The sequence below is a fragment of the Physella acuta genome, unplaced genomic scaffold (genome assembly GCF_028476545.2).
Source record: "Physella acuta isolate Inbredline_101_S28 unplaced genomic scaffold, ASM2847654v3 ptg000257l, whole genome shotgun sequence".
Classification (NCBI taxonomy): domain Eukaryota; kingdom Metazoa; phylum Mollusca; class Gastropoda; family Physidae; genus Physella; species Physella acuta.
Window position 1 is genome coordinate 176,124 of NW_026731776.1, and position 20,177 is coordinate 196,300.

The following is a 20,177-nucleotide window of genomic DNA, read 5'->3' on the forward strand; positions in this document are numbered from 1 at the left end:
AAAAAATTAGGCAGAATTACTTTTTAATGGTACTAAAATATAGAGGATTAGCCTACTATATAGTATAAGTAATACTATATACTACTATACTGACTATACGACACTATGAAATAAAAAGCATTATATTTTGTCAAATTAGGGCGAAAACGGCGTTTTATTTCCCGGCCGTTTGACTAACCTATATCGCTATATGGATAGCACCCATAAAAAGAGCCCATAATCAATAATCATGCTAATGATAAAAAAAAAATGTATTAGTAATTTTTGCTTTTTGTTAAAAATAATGATTACTCCCTGGTATTTACTAAGCATGTTGTTAGGTACGCGGAAAAATAATTTTAATGTCTTTAATTAATAATATTTAAAAAATTAAAAACGTACTAAGCTAGCTGTAAAAATATAGATCTAAAAAGTCTAAGATTTTAAAAGTTGGACTAAGTTATTTATATTTATTAATAAACTGAAATTTGTAGCTGCACAACTTAATTTTAATAACATAAAAAATTTTTTTTCCATCAATCGTAACTGTTGCCAAGTAAATTTTAAAGGGAGATAATTAGACATACAGAAATGTTATTAAATTTTTATAGACTAGAAATCGTTTCTTTTTTTTTTTTAAGTAGGCTAAAGTAACAGATTAAAAAGTTTTTAAAAGGGCAAAAACTCGAGATTTCTAAATTAAATTAGATCTAAACCAATATATCTAACTGAAATAGACTAGATCTAGATCTAATGCGATACAAAGAAGACAATCATCTCGCCCATGCCAAAAAAACAAAAACTAGCCTCCAATGAAAGCATGGGTTTTAATCACGTGACAGAATTTTTTGTAGATACATTGTATAGCCTAGGCTTAGGCTATGCAGTATGCAGCTATTCATGATTTACTCACTCTGAAAAGAAGATTCGCACTCTTGTGCTCCAAATCTAGATTCTGGATCTCTATCTGATTATTTTTGAGAAAAAAAAAGACTATTATAAAGCAAACATATTGTATAATTAAGTGGTTTGTTGACATTTATTTTACTGGAATAGAAAATATGAACCAGACAATGACGAATTCACTCGTTTTTGTTATTAATTTAATAATTTCACAATTTTAGCCAACTATTTTTAGTCTTTCCAATATTCTTTAAAATTAAATTATAATTTTATCGGTTTTAATTTAAAGTTAGTCTACTAACTACTGGACCTAGTCTAGATTCCTAGAATAAGTCAAGAGATTAAAGTTCTAGAATCTAGATAGAGTCTAGACTAGATTCTTAGTCTAGGTAGGTAGATTCCAGATATCTAGTCTAGTAGATAGTTAAGAGTTTAGATACCTGTAGATCTACTTGTGGTGAGGAATGTCGAACCAAGTGCCCCAGAGAGTTAGACGAAATGGGTCTCCATCTACCATCACCAAGCAGGGCCCCATTAAAGCTGTAAAAGTATTTTCCTTGAAACAAGGAACCGATGTTCTTCATAAGCCTACTTCTACATCGCCTAGAGATAGCCAAAAATTATTATCAAGCAAATCCCCTGACAACAGAATCTCACCTGAAGAAGGCACCAGTCCTGCAGGATCAGTTCTATTATCACTTACTGCTGCAGCAAAATCCCAATCTCCAACCAGCCCAGGCAGCTTTTATCATAGTAATCCAACCAGCATTAAAATCAAAGGTAATAATTACTAAATTAGATCTAGACTCTGGACAGGCCCAATTAGTGCTAATGATAATGGACATCTAAATAAATAACTAGGGTTGCCAGGTGTCCAGTTTTGAACTGGACAGTCCAGTATTTGAGCAGACTGTCCAGGATAAAATAAATATAACTACTTGACAAGTATATGAATAATACTCTGTTACCCCCCTTCTTCTGCTTTGCGGCATACCTGAGAAGGGAAGGATGAAAAGGTGTCCAGTATTTTCGGAAAAGGTATCTGGCAACCCTATAAATAACTAGGGAAAAAGTTGTAAAAAAAGGAATGGGTTAAAATAGGCCCTTGCATACACATTTATTTTATCATATTTTTAATTAGGCTAAATTTAATATTTTGACTATTAATACTAGTACTAGGCCTACTAGAAATTACTATATCTAATTAATTAGCCTACTATTAGGCCTATCATTTTTAATAATATGCTACTGAAATTAGCAATCAATTAGTTGCAATGTGAATGTGCGCTCAATTTGATTTCAAAGCTTGATATTAGAATCTGTCAATCTTTATCATGATATGCATTAAATTTTTGTATTTAGAGAATACATTTTAAAAAAACCTCTCTAGACAATACAAAAAGTAAGTCTGCTGGGCATAGGCCCTAAATCATTTCATCCTTTCAAGAAAAAGATTAACTCTTCTTCATCTTCACTATAAATCTTCATTCAAAAGGGGAAACTTCAAAAAAATTTTTACCCCATATTTTAATTACTAGCCTAAATAGTCAATAACTGGTTCTATACATCCCTGTATGTGAAAGGAACCAATATTTAACTAATTTAATGCTTGACCCAAAATAACAATAAATAGCAGGTAATTTTTATTTTAGCTCCTGGTGGACAATTGATTTAAAACCTATTTATAATTTGTTTGTAGGCCTGCACAGTTCAGATACTAGTCCTACTATCAGTATTGTAGTTAATTTTATTAGCATTTTCACTTGTTACTGATATAAAAGTAAAAATATAATGCCTAAACTACCTTACCTTAAATCTAATAAGCTCAAGCATCTAATGTAAATTAAGGTATTTTATAGTTCATGGTTCCTTGGAAGTTAAAATTTAAAGTCAGTCATACTAGCTGAAACTTAGCTGTTTTTATAGTACTTTACCATGTTATTCTTATAGAATTTAACAACAAATTTAAATAATTTGCATAATTACAAAAAAAAATACTTTAAAATTGGAAAGTTGTATTGTTTTGCTGATAATGTAAGCTATGTTTAATTTAGCATTAGAGGGTAAACTTGGTGTTTTGATAATCTGGATTCTAATTAATGTGTGCTGTAGTCTATAGTATAATGACAGAAATAAATTAACCTTACTATATTTGTGAAAATGTCAAATCTCATGAGCAGTTTTTTATGTGTCTTTAATTTTGTTGAGTTGAGGCCTAAACTAAACGTAATACAAATTACATTTTATCTAGAAAGAAGTAAAGGACATAGACAAAGCCCAGTTCCTGGAAAATGGAGAGCAAGTTCTGCAGATGCAGTTGTTCCAACCTACTTAACAGGACAGTGGCCCAAGGATATCAACAGCTATCACTGCTCTCATTCCGATGGAGTTTTTATGTCTGATAAATCAACTCAGGTAAAAACAAACTACTTCTACTTAATATAGACAGTGACAATAGAAACAAGCTTATGATTAGTTATGAATGACTATTAGAACCCATAAATATAAACACATCAAAATAGACTTGGTTAGTGAAAAAGTTTTCACTAAATGAGTGTTAATAAATTGGTGGTTCTCTATTGTTTTATTCCACAACACAATATTAGACCCTAAGCAACACACAATACCCCATAACTATATAAAGCTTATTCTGTATAAAGGAAATAATTTCACATTGTTTAATATTGGTGCAACAAATGGTGCTGTTTTTCAATATTGATATAATAAGTACCTTTTCTTTGCTTCTATTCATTATTTTTTAATAGATTTTATTTTTTTGCTTTTAGCACTTACACTATATTTGATCAGACAATTTTTAATTAACAGACTGTAGCTGAATGGGAAGGCAAACCTGAAAAGAAAAAAAAGGTGCATAAAAGATCTGCATCATTTGGTCAAGGAGATCAGTTAAAGGTAGGATAGTTGTTCATAATGTTCTGTGAAAATGATATTAATTTTTACATCACTGTCCTGTGAGATCTTGCTCAACTTCTCTATGAAAATGTGTGTGAACTACTTTTAAATTTTAGCCTCATTTAAATTTTTATATGTATTTTTTAAATTATATTTTTCAAGCTCCAGTTCATCAAACATCATTTACAAAAATCCAAAGAAGGCTGTAAACAGAATGACGTCAAGCAGCGTTCCAGTCCAATCCCAGGGAAACATTCAGCCCTTTCACTCACAGCACCACCAGCCCTTTGTTCTCTTCAAACCAAAACTGTGTTGACCTCATCAGGAAACATTCCTAGGCATAATATGAACAGATATCAAAGAAACAGTGTAGAGGGGTTGAATATGGTAATCAGTTGTTTTGTTGTTTTTTTCTTGTATCTAACCTAGTTCTTGTTTTTAATTTGTTTTTTTTTTTTTAATTATTTTTTAATTTGTATTATTTTAGGAGATTGAAAAGCTAGTTTCCAGTGTAAGGGGTGTGCATATTAATGGCATTGATGGGGATGAAACAGATGTTTTTAGGGTAAGTACATTAATATTTATGCAATATCGTTTTATTTCTTTGTTATTTCTTTGTTAGTTAAAAAAACTACTAAGATCTTGTGGAAGCAAACAGATACAATAATCAAACTTATCCTTTGTATGAATTAAAAATGTGCAGAATATTCCCTCTTTGTAAAACAAACTCTAAGAGGCATTCATATGAATTTGTTTTTACTAGGAAATACCAGATGGACATCGAGCACCAGTCCCTGAAATTTCCCATTTAAGTTGTACTCGAAGTATAGACACTCAGACTCCTTTAGACAACATCACAGCATCCACCACAACAGCTGCTACAGCAAGCAGACCTGCCTCAATAAGTCCCTCTTTACGTCCAAGAAGTGGAGAGGGTCTGTATTTAGGTGGAAGCAGATCTGAATCAACAGACAGCAAGTCTAGCAAAGGTAATTTTTTTTACTCAAAATTTTGTTACTTTGTTTGTTCTTTAACTCATTAGCTGCTGATGTTGTTCTTTAACCCATTTTGATGCTGATGGGACCGGATGTGACAAGACACAATGCTATCCCTTTCTTCTCTATTGAATCATTACACAGGAAGCTGGTTTACGTGCTATTACTGTGAAAAACTAAATATATAACGAAAAAGTTAAGATATTTTTAAAAAACTGCTGTTTTTGCTTTATTCATTCTTGGAAAATTAGGTCAATTTTCCAACTTGAAATTTCATAGCGCTGGGAATATTTTTCCTTATTTATAAACAATTTCTAGAATGTTTAAGTCAAAATAATGTGTCTGACATTAAGGTAGGTGAACTTGCTTGTAATTTTGAATCAGACTCGGTCTCTTATTCTAATGATGGTAGTGTTAATGAAGTGCCTGCTGTTGGTGATGGTGAGTTAGAATGGACAGATCAACTGATTCCGTTTTTCAGAAGTGATTGGAGGAATCCACAATTTATTTGTTGACAGTCGTGCTTTAGATCATTTCAAACTGTTTATAACTGATGACATGATCAACATGTTTGCTCTTGAAACAAACCGCTATGCTGAACAAAAACAGGCATAGAAGGGAGCCAGAGTTGTCTACTGGAAGCCAGTTAACTCGGGTGACTTAAAAATAAATTTCTTTACATACATTTTATGTTAGGGCTTCACAAACTGTCCAACTCCAAGAAGTACATAAAGACAAACCTGCACCCTGGGTCATGAAGGTTGGGTGTTGCACCAAGGCCAAAACTGGATAGGTTTTAAATTTCCAGGTTTACATGGGAAAACAAGAAAAGGCTTTTTATGATGTCTAGGCCACCAATTTTTTTTTGACAATTTTTCTTCTTTGAAATTTGCTGAGGACCTTCTTTCTCAAGGAACATACAGTTGTGGGACAAAAGATCCAACAGGAAGGGATGGCCACTCCCAAAGAGCAAACAAAAAACAGGGGAATGTATTTTGAAGCAAAGAGGTTCCCTGTGGACTGACAAGTGACATGTCAATATTTTATCACCTAATTCTAACCCTGAAATGTATTTGGTGGTTATGCGAACAAAAAGAGTCAGGGAACAGCTCATTCCACACCCTGTATTCAGGTACATTGCCAGCTTGTTTTGAGGAGACCTGTCAGACCAGTACAGTGGGTCGACCCAGCAACAAGTGCTGGCTGTACTTGTTCTGGTACTTGGTCCATGTAGCAGAAATTAACAGTTTTATTTTAAAGGATGCTGCTGATTCTCCTTTGCAGAATGATCTCAAATTGTGATAAAAACGCAAGTGTTTTCAATGTTCTATAGACTGTAACAAGAAGAGCTCTGACACAACCAGAGAAACAACAACTGGTTGTCATTTGTGCCAAGTACACTTCCACAAAGGTCATTGCTATTTAAAGCAGTTGTTCAAAAACTATTTTTGCTACGGAAAAGCGGTGTCAAGTGAACTTTTTTTATTTGTGTTATTAGTATTAAATAAATGTACATAAAAGTATACATTTACTGGAAACATCAAATTTTTTAGTTTAGTTTTTGTTAATATTTGTTTGTATTTAAATTGTCCGATTATTTTATTTTAAAATATTAGCTCAAAAATGAATTGGTATCTGCTTAGGGGCAGGGGAAGTATTTTGAGATCAGCCTTAGTGACAAATAAGACAAATTATTTTATCAATTCAGATGTAAAAAAAAATTGTCTTTGTTGGTCAGTTGTTCTCATCTTATTGCTTGGTTAGAAGCATGTGTGAGAAAAAGTTAATTGAAAATGTAAGTTTTTAACTTAAGAATCTAATACAGATCTACATGTAACAGAAGTTTTAGAATGTATTACTTATTCAGACTTTTAAAAAAATGCTTTTACTAAGTTATACATGTCTAATAACATATGCTTTCTGTTGTTGTTTTTTTTATAAAGTATTTTGTTTTTGCATGCAGATTCTGAACCTTACACCATTTCTAGTCCAAAGACTTCTTGTCCATTTGTTAGACAACCACCAGATGGCTGGGAAAACATAACAATACTAGAAGAATCAAGGTAACAAAGTTTTATATTTAGGGAAAAATTTATTGGGCTGTCACATCATTTCAGATCAATTTCTTAAATAGTAAGCACCCAATTACAGAAATATTGATAATTGCTTCTTAAAAGAGTTACTCATTCATTTAAAACAATCATAAGGTAGTTTCTCTTTTTATGAAATACCTCTACACAAATTGTAATTTTTGTGTAAGTTTTTTTTTAAACAAAATGTATTTAAAGAGCTGATTTTTTATTACTGTGTAGCCATGTATAATTCTAATCAAAGGTCCACTATGCTATCCTATTACATTCCCAATAATGAACTTTTTCACACTTCAGTTGTAGTTAATCCCTTTTTTTTAAATTGATCTAAAGCCAATATGTGCTACGCTTTAAATATGAAGAAGATAAATTATGTTTGGTATTACTACAATGATAATGTGTATATTATATGGTAAAAAGCTTCTCAATTATTTTATATACATTTCCTATGAACCTCTTAGAAGACCACAGATCAAAGAACCAATGCTCTTCTCTCCGGTTAAGCCGAACCAGTTTGTGTTTAAGCCCAGTCAAGGCTCAGCATTTTATCCCCTGATGAAGAGCTATCTGGTGGACAGTGAGTTCACACACGGCTACACCGGCTCACAGTCTCCTGTCTTGTCGTCTGGCTTTGATGGTTGAAGTTCAGCATAACAAAGTTACACACAATTTATGGGTATATTTTGATATTCAATGCCTTACCTGAATCAAAGATTTGACTTTGCTCTTTCCATAAATATTTTATTTTAAAAGATTCTCATTCTACCATTTATAGCACAAGCTGTTTTTTTTTCAAAGTGTTTTTTTATAACTGGGTGTTAAAGATTGACTTGATGATTTTGTCTGTTTCACCTTGCCATATTTAAAACTTCCAATTTGTTACAGCTTATCAAAGATCTGTATTATAACATTTTGCCATACATTATTTTTCCATGTAGCTTTCACTTCTGTACAGAGGCGTAGCAATTGGGGGGGGGGGGGTACATATGTCCCCGGGCGCCGACCTTAGGGGGCGCCAAAATGGGTTGTAAAATCAAATTAAAATGTCATTTTAGCTGCATTTTTGCATTATAAATAGTTTGAGGGGGGGGGGGGTGCAAATTGAAAGTTTGTCCCCGGGCGCCGGGAAAGGTCGCTACGCCTCTTCTTCTGTATACAGTCCGTACCATTAGCTCTTTTATGTTGAAAAAAAATTAAAACAGGCTCATATTCGATTAACAATAAATATTTCATTAAATAAAACTTCATTTAATTTTATGCCTCAGTGAGTAAACTAATAGTGATATGAACATATTTTAAACATGACTTTACGAACGCCTCAAACTTTACAATTCTTTGTGTGTAAGATAGTGAAAGAAGTGATAGTCTTGTTACTAGATCAATCTTTCTGTTCAGTAGCAATGTTTTCAGTGTTATTAAAAAAAATAATTGCCCTTTCGTATTTCCTTAATACATTTGATATACTTATTTTACTTTATTGTAATTTACTATTTGAAAATTTTTGAATGTAAAATATATAAGAGCTAATGGTTAGTGTTTTATTATTACGATAGTTTCAGTCTGTGATTTGAGTCTAGAAATCTCTATTTTATCCTGCAATTATTTTTTTTTTAACATTTTCTCTTGAAAGTGAAATAATGAAATTATTTGAAGGAGACAAAAATTGCTTTCAAGACATGATTACTAATGTCTACAACAAAATTCAGGTATTATAATTCATGTAAGTATTTTGTCAGCTATGCTAAAACATATTAAAACCTTTTTATCAAGACTAACAAAACAAACACATGTGGTTTTACCTTAGGTCTTAAAATAAACTAGCTTCCAGGTGTGAAAACAAAAGATGTCACATGCCCTAGTAGAGGATAATTACTTGCATTGGGATTTTTCTGAACAATTATTTTCCCTTAATACGTTAACACTTAAGATTTGACTTTTTTTAAATATTTGATTTCATTGAAGGGAAACATGGAAACATTTAAGTGTTCGGTTAGTAATAATGTGTTCTAAATTTTATAACAACTCAAAATCATTTAGGGTATTTGAAATAACTCCCATAATTAAGTGCATTTGCTAGCAATGTCAGTAAACATTTATTTTTAAAGGTTATTTTTTTCAAAACAGTATTTCAAAAATTCTTCAAAAACCATTGTTTCATCTTTTTGAAACTATGTTTGTGTTTCCCATATTAAATCTTGAGTGAAGTTTTCTTTTTCCATTGACGTAATTCATGTATTAGAAACTTTGTAAGCAAATATTCAAAGCTGGAAAGTTGTATGGACTTAAATATCAGGGACATAAATCAAAATCTGTAACGTTCCATCCTAAATAAAATATATGAAGTTTTTAAATGTTTAATGGCCCTCAAACAACTTACAAAATATTTATTTTCTCAAAAACTACATTTAAACATGGAGAATATATAATATATATACAGTTAAGCCTACCAAGAAAATGGCAACTTTGGGGTAATTTTAAAATAGGCAAGTAACTATTGATCATAATATTGCAATACATGTTTATTTTTATTTTTTCAAACCTCTTTCATTCACTCATATTTTGTATTAGTTAGAATGAGCTTTAGTTTTAGCTCATGTTCATACAAAAAAAAATAGGGTCTGATAAAACAGCCATCGGCCCCCCCATCTCCTCAACTAATGTATTTCAACTGAAATGAAAACTTTTATGCACTACCTTTTCTAAAAAAAATATTTTCGTATCCAAAGTTTTTATTACTCTTCTGTTTATTGATGCGTGTGAAGGGGAAACATTATTGCTCTGCTTAACTTTTTAGTCTTCCCCAGTAAATTCGTAGTGATTTGTTATCAAATAATACAGTGAACAACCAGCATAATATCACACATTGCTTGTTTGTAAGCTAGAATCTATTCATTCTGGGAACAATTTACTCTATTTGGATGAAGTTTTAAAAAATTAATAATTATTAACAGTGCTAGAAATAGTTTGAATTTTAAGTGGTTGTTGGAAAAATGTGTACATTATTTTACATTTTAAGATTTTGTGTGTTCCTTACATTTAAAAAAACAATTTGTTAAACGGTAAGGAATAAGTGCTTTGTTCAGCAATTTTTTGGAGTCTTAAATGTTAGAATATTTGTATTTTCTTTAGCAACTGTTTACGTCTAATCAAAAGTATTCACATACTTTGAATAGTTTTTTTTTAAAGAAAATCTATTGTAAATAAATTAGAATGTAGACATTATATAGTTCTCATTTTAACATTCTACAAACTTATTCTGAACATATTTGTATTCTGGCATCAGGTTATTTAAACAAATCCGCTACCTATCCTGATGCATGAAATTGTATGTTATAGTGCTGACATGTTGATTTTCCATCACAAAGTTTACTTTTTTCCAGCTAAAAGTTCTTTCAATATTTATGGAGTGCATTTGTCCTCCATAAAGTACCGTCCATTGTTGACCCTACACTGTTTGTCCATTGCTGTTTTAACCACCCCCACTCCCTCCCCCACTGTATGAATGGCCAGTGTATTTATGTAATAGTTAGGTCAAAGACTTGTCAGGTGCCATTGTGTGTGTGGGGGCAGCAGCAGAGGGTAACTAACATACACACGCATTTATAACCTGCTGCACGGCTGACAACTTGGATGTGATGAGTGTTACAACATAAGCAATCAGTTGACCCAAATGTTTTATTTTGCTGGGCTTTTCATGTGATATTCTGTTGTGGAACACTGCTAATTGTTTTAACACATGTTTGACTTGTAGTATGATAGTACTTAGTACATTTACTCTTGTATAAGCATATATTTTTATTATGTTATTAAAAAATTTGAAATAATGGCTGCAAAGGCAAATGTGAGGCAAGTCATTAACATAGTCCTGGTAGTAATTTTACAAAAATGTGGTGATTTCATTGATTACTTTATTGCATTCTTTTAGTTTAAACTTTTGTGTAAGAGAATTTCTTGAAGGTTTTGTTTTCAATGCAGTATCATAATGATTCATGTGACTGTTGAAAAACTTTAATTTGACAGCAAATCTTTGATCTCTGTAAACATTTTTTTTGTAAGAAGCAAAATATACTTTTAGTTCTGACCATTTCTAAAAGTATACTTTGACCACTGTTTCTATACCAATGAATGACCAATTACACTTTGATATAGTCTGGCAGCTACATACTTATTGGGATCAATTGGACCACAATTTTCTGGCCACTGTTTGCTTTTCTATTTTTCATAAGCAGATTTTTGCCATATCTACTGAATGTGTTGGTAGTTTTCTGCATGCTTTAGTGGACTTGGTTTGCTGAAATCATGTCCTGATGTCACATAATAGTTTGTTCACATATACTTGTATGTTGCTATATACCATAGTATTTTAGTTGATACATTTTATCCCATCTTTCATATGGCATTTTTATTTGTGATATGCAATGAGGATGCATTTGTTATGAGGAGGTAATGAGAAAATAAATTCCACGGTTTTCTCAAATCCCACAAGTGATGGTATATTTGTATGCTACCCACATAAATATCTTGTTTTATATTGTTCAAAGTTAATTGTTTGAAATCTAGTTGAAAAATACATTTAAATTATTTTCTAAATGGTTTGTTATCTGCTTGTATGTTGTGCTTATGTTTAAAGGTTGCGTTTGAAATGTAATATGATCCATCCAATACAAAAAGCGGGTGCTAACTAAAGTGTTTTATTGGCATTGGTTTCATGGTTTCTTCTTGTAGACAATGCAGATAGTCTAACACCAACAATCTGCATTGATTTGTTGAGCATGAGAACTATGCCCACATCCTAAATTTTCCCAACTGCGTTAATTAACTGGGCTAAGTTTTCACCTCTATAGGAGTAATCACCAAAGCTTCATATATTACGTGGGGCTTTATCATAATGCAATCAAATAAACTAAGGAAACTACTGGAAGCTTTGGCAGGAACCTGGTAACGGACAGAGCATGACTGCAAGTCACGCGACTTGAGATGGTCGGTTTCTCGTAGTCCGAGGCGAGCTGTTCTACGGCCACACACAAACGGGCGTGTGCATGCCTTTACATTACACGGCGAGTCTACGCGACATACTCGGGGCCAGACTTGTCACTTGACATTGCTTGTACGGTATATGATTTGTTTCCGCATCTTTATTATTCGATGCCATGGCGATCTTATTCCAGCTATCATTTATATTATTATTGAATCGTTGCCTAGCGTCAGAAAATAAATGTTTGTGCTTGATAAAGAGTTTCAATGGAGGTGTGTGGATGGAGCGAATTTATACATGCTAGGCAAAGTGTGATAGGAATCTAAGTCTTCTTGGCAACTACAAAAGATTATATTCTAAAATGAATTTAAGGAAGTAGATCTAACATGAATGAGGATCTCCTTGCTAAGGCCACTGTCAATGGGCATCAGAGTTTATTCCAAGCATCTCTTCGGGGGTGGCTCTACCCCTCCCCCCCGCCCCCCAACGAAATGGAATATATATATAGAAAACATACTTTTAATTACACATGTCCCCCCCCCCCCCCCCCCCGGAGAAAAAAATCTGGAAGAAACACTGATAGGCATGCACGCCACATATTCACTTAAAGCTAATTAGGGGAACCGCGAACACGCCAAATTGGTTAAATAAGTGTAAGTTTATTTTTTTCATACTCCAGTAATGGTTCATACGACCATTCATCGTACCACCGGCAACTACCACTATTGTATGTATCGCACATCACCATTGGCTGATCACTGTCTCGAGCTGGCAGATGTGGAGGCGCAGGACGCCGGCCAATCGAGTAGAATGTTGTATAATAATACCTGGGGAGTAAGCATTTTTTTAATAAACCAAAAATGCAAAATGGTGATCATACATATAGTTTACAGAGGTTGATACCTACCATCGTATGAGGATGTACTTGGTTCCCGTCTTGACCATCGAGGCCACGTGTTTTGAATGGGGCTCGCAGTCTCCAGCAGGGCTCATGTTATTCCACACCAGTGCTCGCCCTTTCCTTGGTTTGACCCAGATGCCGAGTTCTGAAACATTTCGACATGTCTGTGAAAACAACTTCTATCCTCTGACAATCTTCAGATATTACGTTTAAATTAAAAAGAAGAAAAAATGTTTACCAGGAAACTTAGTCTCGCCGCCATCTTCAACATTGTTGAGGTACATGAGCACCGTGGCCACACGATCTCGCTTGTCCTGTCCTCCTATCAGACAGTCCGTATGTTCTTTGTATGCTGGCAATGGGAGATACACATCGCATAATATTGAGCATAACCTTCCAAAGTAAACTAACCTATTAAACCGAACTGTGAAGATTTGAACACTGACTAGGGGCAAAGCCCCCCCCCCCTCCTCCCCCAATAGCTAGGTAGACCTTGTAACTGAAAATAAAATCCGGCCTACTAGTTCAGAAGATACCGGTACCTGAAAGAAACTGCTGACCGCTTGTGTGAGAGGTAACAGTAAAATACGGGAGGGGGGGGGGGGGGAATGACACCATCAGGTGCCGCACCGGGGGATACCGACCTCGCTACGCCACTGCAAATCGAATGACAGCAATTACCGAATTGGAAAATTAAACCGACAGGTTCAACAGAAGACGGCTGTAAGCTATTCTTGACGCCTATGTTTACAAAATATCCTATACCGACTGGGTAAGATGTGATTTGATCCTGACTGCCTACCTTTACCGACTGGGTAAGATGTGATTTGATCCTGACTGCCTACCTTTACCGACTGAGTAAGATGTGATTTGATCTTGACTGCCTACCTTTACCAACTGGGTAAGATGTGATTTGAAATTTCCCTCCAGTTTTTGGATCAAGCCCCATAGCTCGATTGATTCTCTCACTTGCAATCTGAAAGAAGGACAACAGCTTGGACGTTAAGTTGGTGATAACTGACTAAGGCGAGTAGTGACACACATAAACGATGGGCCTACAACTTTTGAGTAATGACGTTTCAATTTCTCAATTGCCCCAATTCTTATCGTACAATTCCGTTGCATTTATAAACATGCGGTTGTTGTTTTTTTTTACTTTCTCTCTATACGAAGTCAATCAACATTGACATTTTCAGAAATCTCGACGGTTTACACTTTCTTGAATCGGAAAACCCCAGTTTTACTATGTAGCCTATATATGTGTGTTTATATATGTGGTGAGTATGTGTGTGAACACGACAACTTAAGTACCGTTATAGTTAGATGGACGAATATAATATCATCCCGAAAATGATATTTCAACCGCTTGGGTTCGGCATAGGGTATCACTAGATTATAAATTATACAAACAGCGCTGATGAATATGTAGAACATGTAGGTCTTGCCCATTAGTGATTACCAACACACACAAAAATACGAGAGACCCAAGAAGTGGTAACTCACCTTGGAAAACACGCTTTCCCCCGGGTAGAAAGCTGTGCTGTAGCTCCAGTTGCTGTTCAGCTTTAAACTAAGCTCAGCCGAGAAGCTCGAGTTGATGCAACGAGTCCCTTGTTGTGAAAGATAGGGACCATTCGCTAATTATCTTTCGTCTATTATTGTATATACTTGATGTCAATTTCATAAGTATAACGTGATCTAATAAATATGATTTTTTTTCACAATATGAATTTGATTAACATGATCAGATAAATAAGATTTTTCAATGTAGGCCTACATAATTGAAACAAAACTGACATCGAGGTCTAGTGGTAAAGCACTCGGTTACTAACTCAAAGTCTCAAGTTCGGATCACGGGAATCCTAGGGGCACCCCAATTATGACTCGGGTCTGGGAAAGAAAGGACGGCTGGACATAATACTGACCAGAATATTTATTCACATCCCGTTGTCTGAGAAACAGATTACCTCTACGTCATCTACCCATGGTCCATGGTGTCAGATTCGATATTTTAACAAAGTAATCAAAGTAAAGGAAATTCCCGTTAGTGTTGGGAATTTCAGTGGATTAAAATCTCTAGTCTTTGTGTCACGTGACTGCCGTATTTGTTCCTCTATGAAGCGAGGGGACACGCCGCTCTCTGTGAGACTTTGCCTTACACCACCAGCGGCATGCTAGAAATAAAGTTGTAGCGATACCTGCAGTGAAGTCGTTGGGCGTTACTTTCACTTTCATCTTGGCGTCTGAGATGTGTTTCCTCAGGGTGTCTACAGAATCGAAGCAGAGCAGGGGCTGTTTGCTTTGTGCCTTCACGTGGTTGTCGTGAGCTCTCATCAGACCATCACACTCCTCGTTCGATAAAAATTCGTCGAATAAAAACACTCTGGATAAGTAATCAAACGTTATATATATATATATATATATATATATATATATATATATATATATATATATATATATATATATATATATATATATATATATATATATATATATATATATGTATATGTATATGTATATATATATATATATATGTATGTATATATATATATATATATATATATATATATATATATATATATATATATATATATATATATATGTAACTAGGGTAGTTACCATACTATGGTTAACAACGTATTACAGTCTGATGCAATAGTGCAGATGTTGGGCTGATAACGATCACAAAGCCGCTGCGCAGTTCACAGGCTGACGTAACAGTGCAGATGGTTTATTAATCGGATTGTAGGACAGAAGCTGCGCAATTAATATTCTGATGCAACGATTAGAATACGAGTACGAATACGAGTATGAATATGAGGACGAATACGATTACGAATACGAAGGGATATATAGGAAGGCGACAGCTGAGAACGAGGAGTAGAAGTGTGGCAGTATCAAGTTGGTTACTGAACGTTGTAGACGTATTGTGTTAATAGGGACGATAGACATGTGCATTCGGTTATGTGAAGACTAGTGAGGACGGTTGGGGGTCAGTTGATTCATTATATTATTGTGAAGCATTTCTTTTTGATTCATGTAATAAAAGGATCAATGGTAAACCTGCATCTTCGAGTATCTATATTGTGGTCGATGTTGTGTAGACTGAGTAAATACACTCGTTAACATTTGGCACTACAAGCAAATAGACTCGTTACATTTGGCGTTGTCGAGCAGAAGATGCAACTAGACTCGGTTACATATATATATATATATATATATATATATATATATATATATATATATATATATATATATATATATATATATATATATATAAATATATTTAAACCCGATCTCATTTCAAAATTCTGCGCTGTGCCATTTTGGGTTCTAGACTTTCATCATAACCCTCTTCCAACCCCCCCCCCCCTCTCTAGATCCGTCTATAACGCAGGCCAATAGGATTCGGGAGTCAGCGTTTGTATACTCACTCTTGCAAAAAATATGTTGAAGGACGAACTATTTTTTAAAAATCGAATTTATGCGTACTTGACACTACTGTTGATTCTCACTTGACACTGCAGTCTGATACTTGACACTGCTGTTGAATTTGAATACTCAATTGACACTGCTGTCTAATACTCACTTGACACTGCTGTCTAATACTCACTTGACACTGTTGCCTGATACTTAACTCTACTGTTAAATACTCACTTGACACTGCTGTCTAATACTCACTTGACACTACTGTTTGTTGGCTTTTCTGGCAGCAACTCAACTGGCGGTATTCTTCTGCCGTCTGCAAAAATCTTCTTTGGTGTAAATGTTGTTTGTAGAGTGGGAACAAAGTTTTTCAGTTCTTCATCCAAGTCGGGTCCCGCCTGTTCCACTTTACGGGTGTCCGGCTGCGCCTTTTCGCTAGCCTCTTTTCTCTGTATTTTACTTTGGGCCTTTGGTGTCGTTTTTTGGGAAGAACGGGAAGCAGAGCTTTGACTGTCTTCAGATGGAGCGTCTACAAACTTGATCTGCGATGGGTCTAACACGATTTGATTGTTTTCACCACTTAAGATGATTGGCTTACTTTTGCCATTCCGTCCTATTAAGTGCTCGTCTTTAGATCGAATCTGTTCGTTGTCTGCTTGTTTTATTCGTTTGTCTTCAACTTTATTTGTTTCTTTAGTTATTATTTTTTCTTTATTTCTATCACTTTTACGTGAATCAGTTTTTTCACTTTGAATATTTTGTATTCTGTTAGACTGATATTCCCCTACATCCTCAAGATGACCATCAAGTTCCAAGTCCTCATCTATAAAATTGTCGTTCTGAACTCCACCATTTTTATTGGATGTTTCCTGCTCTCGCAATTTCACTTTGCTAGCGAGATTTGTCGAGATCTCACCAGTAAATCTACCGACGAACGAAACAATCCTCGGAAAGTAGAGCACCCCAGTAATTCCAACAAGTAGAAGGACGAGAAAGATGAGCTTGGTGTAGTTTAAACTGGATGTGGAGCCTGCTTCAGCTTGGATCGCCTCGTGTTTGATCTTAAGGCCTGGTCCTTGTGGAGAGCTGGGTTTGATGGGCAGCCTTCTTCTTGCCATCCTGGAACATAAAGTAGACAGCTAGAGACCTTCGTAGGTCTAACGCCAGTGGTGCTCAAGATGGTAGGGCAACAATGCCGTGTACATTCAGACATGTGTGATGTGGGCAGTGATGGTTGCATCCACACACCTTAGACAGTTGTGTTTACATCCACACACCTGAGGACAGTTGTGTTTACAACCACACACCTGAGGACAGTTGTGTTTACATCCACACACCTGAGGACACTGGTGTTTACATCCACACACCTTAGACAGTTGTGTTTACAACCACACACCTGAGGACAGTGGTGTTTACATCCACACCTGAGGACAGTGGTGTTTACATCCACACACCTGAGGACAGTGGTGTTTACATCCACACACCTGAGGACAGTGGTGTTTACATCCACACACCTGAGGACACTGGTGTTTACATCCACACACCTTAGACAGTTGTGTTTACAACCACACACCTGAGGACACTGGTGTTTACATCCACACCTGAGGACAGTGGTGTTTACATCCACACCTGAGGACAGTGGTGTTTACATCCACACACCTGAGGACAGTTGTGTTTACATCCACACCTGAGGACAGTGGTGTTTACATCCACACCTGAGGACAGTGGTGTTTACATCCACACCTGAGGACAGTGGTGTTTACATCCACACCTGAGGACAGTGGTGTTTACATCCACACCTGAGGACACTGGTGTTTACATCCACACACCTGAGGACAATGGTGTTTACATCCACACACCTGAGGACAGTGGTGTTTACATCCACACACCTGAGGACAGTGGTGTTTACATCCACACACCTGAGGACAGTGGTGTTTACATCCACACACCTGAGGCCAGTGGTGTTTACATCCACACCTGAGGACAGTGGTGGTTACATCCACACCTGAGGACAGTGGTGTTTACATCCACACACCTGAGGACAGTGGTGTTTACATCCACACACCTGAGGACAGTGGTGTTTATATCCACACACCTGAGGACAGTGGTGTTTACATCCACACACCTGAGGACAGTGGTGTTTACATCCACATTAGAGGACAGTGGTGGTTACTGTTCTTCCAGCGTATAACTAAAACGTCACACCCGATCAGAACCTCGAGCCTTTTCACAAGCTTGAAAGTCACATGTAGCTCCTGGCATTTGTTATCATTTAATCTTACAAAATACTAAATCTGCTTTATTTTAACATATTACATTCTGAACAATGAATTTTTAAAGAGACATTTTTAAAAAAATTGCGTTTATCCCCCTTTCCAAACAAATTAAAAAAAAATAATACACCGCGGAATAAGAAGTGATTAGAACCCCCTACAAGGTATAGCGAATATATTCAGGTGATTAAACGCCTACCCGTTTGCTGCAGAGATAAATGGCGAAATGACTTGAGATAAGTGGCAAGTTGAAGCAACTGTTTGAATATCTAAGGTGTGTGATTAATCTCTCCTTTAAGATAAATCACATAAGTAACACGCGCGGACCAATGAGTTCAAGTGAAACAATATCTGGTCCTTGGTTTATCTTGTTTTCATTGACTTAATAACTTATTTGTTATAGGATAAAACCAGACATCGATACGCGCACATGTAGGCTTAATTCTACTTCGATGGCTGTGTGCAGTGACGTCACAAGGTCGTTGTGAAACATTGCATGGATCGCTCGTAAACTCTCCAACACAGTTGGGCGGCCAATGCTTTGACTAAAGAAAGTTATTTTTTTTTACTTTCTCGTTTACAAAGTAGACTGCCTTCGTTTACAAAGTAGACTGCCTTCTCTGCCTTCTGTCAAATTTTGAGTAATTTCCTTTGACCGGAAGTAGTAATTTACGCTATTTCCGATTTCTCAAAAAACGCATGTGAATTTATAAAGTACTAATAATATCCCACACTATTATATACATTTTGTTTGCCGTTCACATGGTGCGCAATTCTTTTGTCTACGCCAGGGGTCTCCAAACTTTTCAGTCCGAGGGCCGCATTAACTATCAAATTTCAGTTCGGGGGCCAGTTTCTTCCCGGCATGTCTTTGATTTTTCTGGGCAAAGTTCCTCAGCCATCACCAACAAACGTTTTTTCCGTGGACAAAAAGAACTCCGCGGGCCGGATGAGAGGACCTCGCGGGCCGCATCCGGCCCGCGGGCCGTAGTTTGGAGACCCCTGGTCTACGCCATGGGTCTCCAAACTTTTCAGTCCGAGGGCCGCATTAACTATCAAATATCAGTTCGGGGGCCAGAGTTTCTTCAAGACATCTCTTCGGAGTGGTAACACCCCCCCCCTCCCCGAAGAACGTGTACCGCCCCCCCCCCCCCCCTCCCCCCACTTAACAAAATATGATTTATATAGAAATATATACAAATTTTAAGTGTCGTCCCCCCCCCCCGGAGAAAAAAGTGGGAAAGAAACACTGTCGGTGGCCAAAATCACACTCGAGGTCCAAGTTTGCTCTCAAATTATTCTTCACCTATTTCAATCTTGAAAATATTTGTTCACACAGGTATCTTGTTCCAAAATTTGAAAGGTACTTAGATGCAAAAGTTTTAATATTAGGAAAATCTTCCTTTTGCAAAAACTTATAAAAACCCACCCGCCCTTCTTTGAACGTGTCTCTAATGACCTCCAGCTGCAGTTCATCTTTGTAATCGGCCACATTTGCTTCAAATGGGTTCTGAAACAGTTTCACTTTTCTGCCTTTGAATCCAAGTCAGAAAACCGCTACTGAAACTGCAGCTTGAAGTCTTTGATGATCTCGTATGCTAATGACGTGGGGAACTCAGTGGTTGCTTCACCCGTAAAGACCTTGCACTCTTGAGAGTGCGTCAAGTTGTTGGCTTGTACTTGTTCCAAAAACATGACAAGTTTGGATCTGAAGGCCTTTAG

At 35.8% G+C, this 20,177-nt stretch overlaps 2 protein-coding genes across 6 annotated transcripts; one reads left to right on the forward strand and one right to left on the reverse strand.

Annotated features, from left to right (window-relative positions):
• The first annotated feature begins 843 nt into the window (after window positions 1-843).
• On the forward strand, window positions 844-11,470 carry LOC131938803 (protein FAM117B). Of its 2 annotated transcripts, XM_059296993.1 has the most exons (9): window positions 844-1,006; window positions 1,329-1,662; window positions 3,134-3,297; window positions 3,709-3,795; window positions 3,958-4,182; window positions 4,283-4,360; window positions 4,559-4,784; window positions 6,754-6,853; window positions 7,342-11,470. In XM_059296993.1, exons 2-9 carry the CDS (start codon window positions 1,347-1,349, stop codon window positions 7,520-7,522), a joined length of 1,377 nt encoding a protein of 458 aa, XP_059152976.1. In that variant the 5' UTR covers window positions 844-1,006; window positions 1,329-1,346; the 3' UTR covers window positions 7,523-11,470. The 2 variants fall into 2 exon arrangements, with proteins under 2 accessions (XP_059152976.1, XP_059152975.1); XM_059296992.1 differs by having other exon boundaries at window positions 844-1,662.
• Window positions 11,471-12,494: 1,024 nt separating this feature from the next.
• On the reverse strand, window positions 12,495-18,736 carry LOC131938824 (uncharacterized). Of its 4 annotated transcripts, none has more exons than XM_059297024.1 (8): window positions 18,655-18,736; window positions 16,438-17,301; window positions 14,955-15,139; window positions 14,260-14,366; window positions 13,645-13,732; window positions 12,995-13,108; window positions 12,763-12,901; window positions 12,495-12,682 (listed from the first exon to the last, which is right to left on the reverse strand). In XM_059297024.1, the coding sequence occupies exons 2-8, from the start codon at window positions 17,298-17,300 to the stop codon at window positions 12,499-12,501; spliced, it is 1,680 nt and encodes a 559-aa protein (XP_059153007.1). In that variant the 5' UTR covers window position 17,301; window positions 18,655-18,736; the 3' UTR covers window positions 12,495-12,498. The 4 variants fall into 4 exon arrangements, with proteins under 4 accessions (XP_059153007.1, XP_059153006.1, XP_059153009.1 ...); XM_059297023.1 differs by lacking the exon at window positions 18,655-18,736 and adding an exon at window positions 18,308-18,329; XM_059297026.1 differs by lacking the exon at window positions 18,655-18,736 and adding an exon at window positions 18,248-18,276.
• Window positions 18,737-20,177: the final 1,441 nt, after the last annotated feature.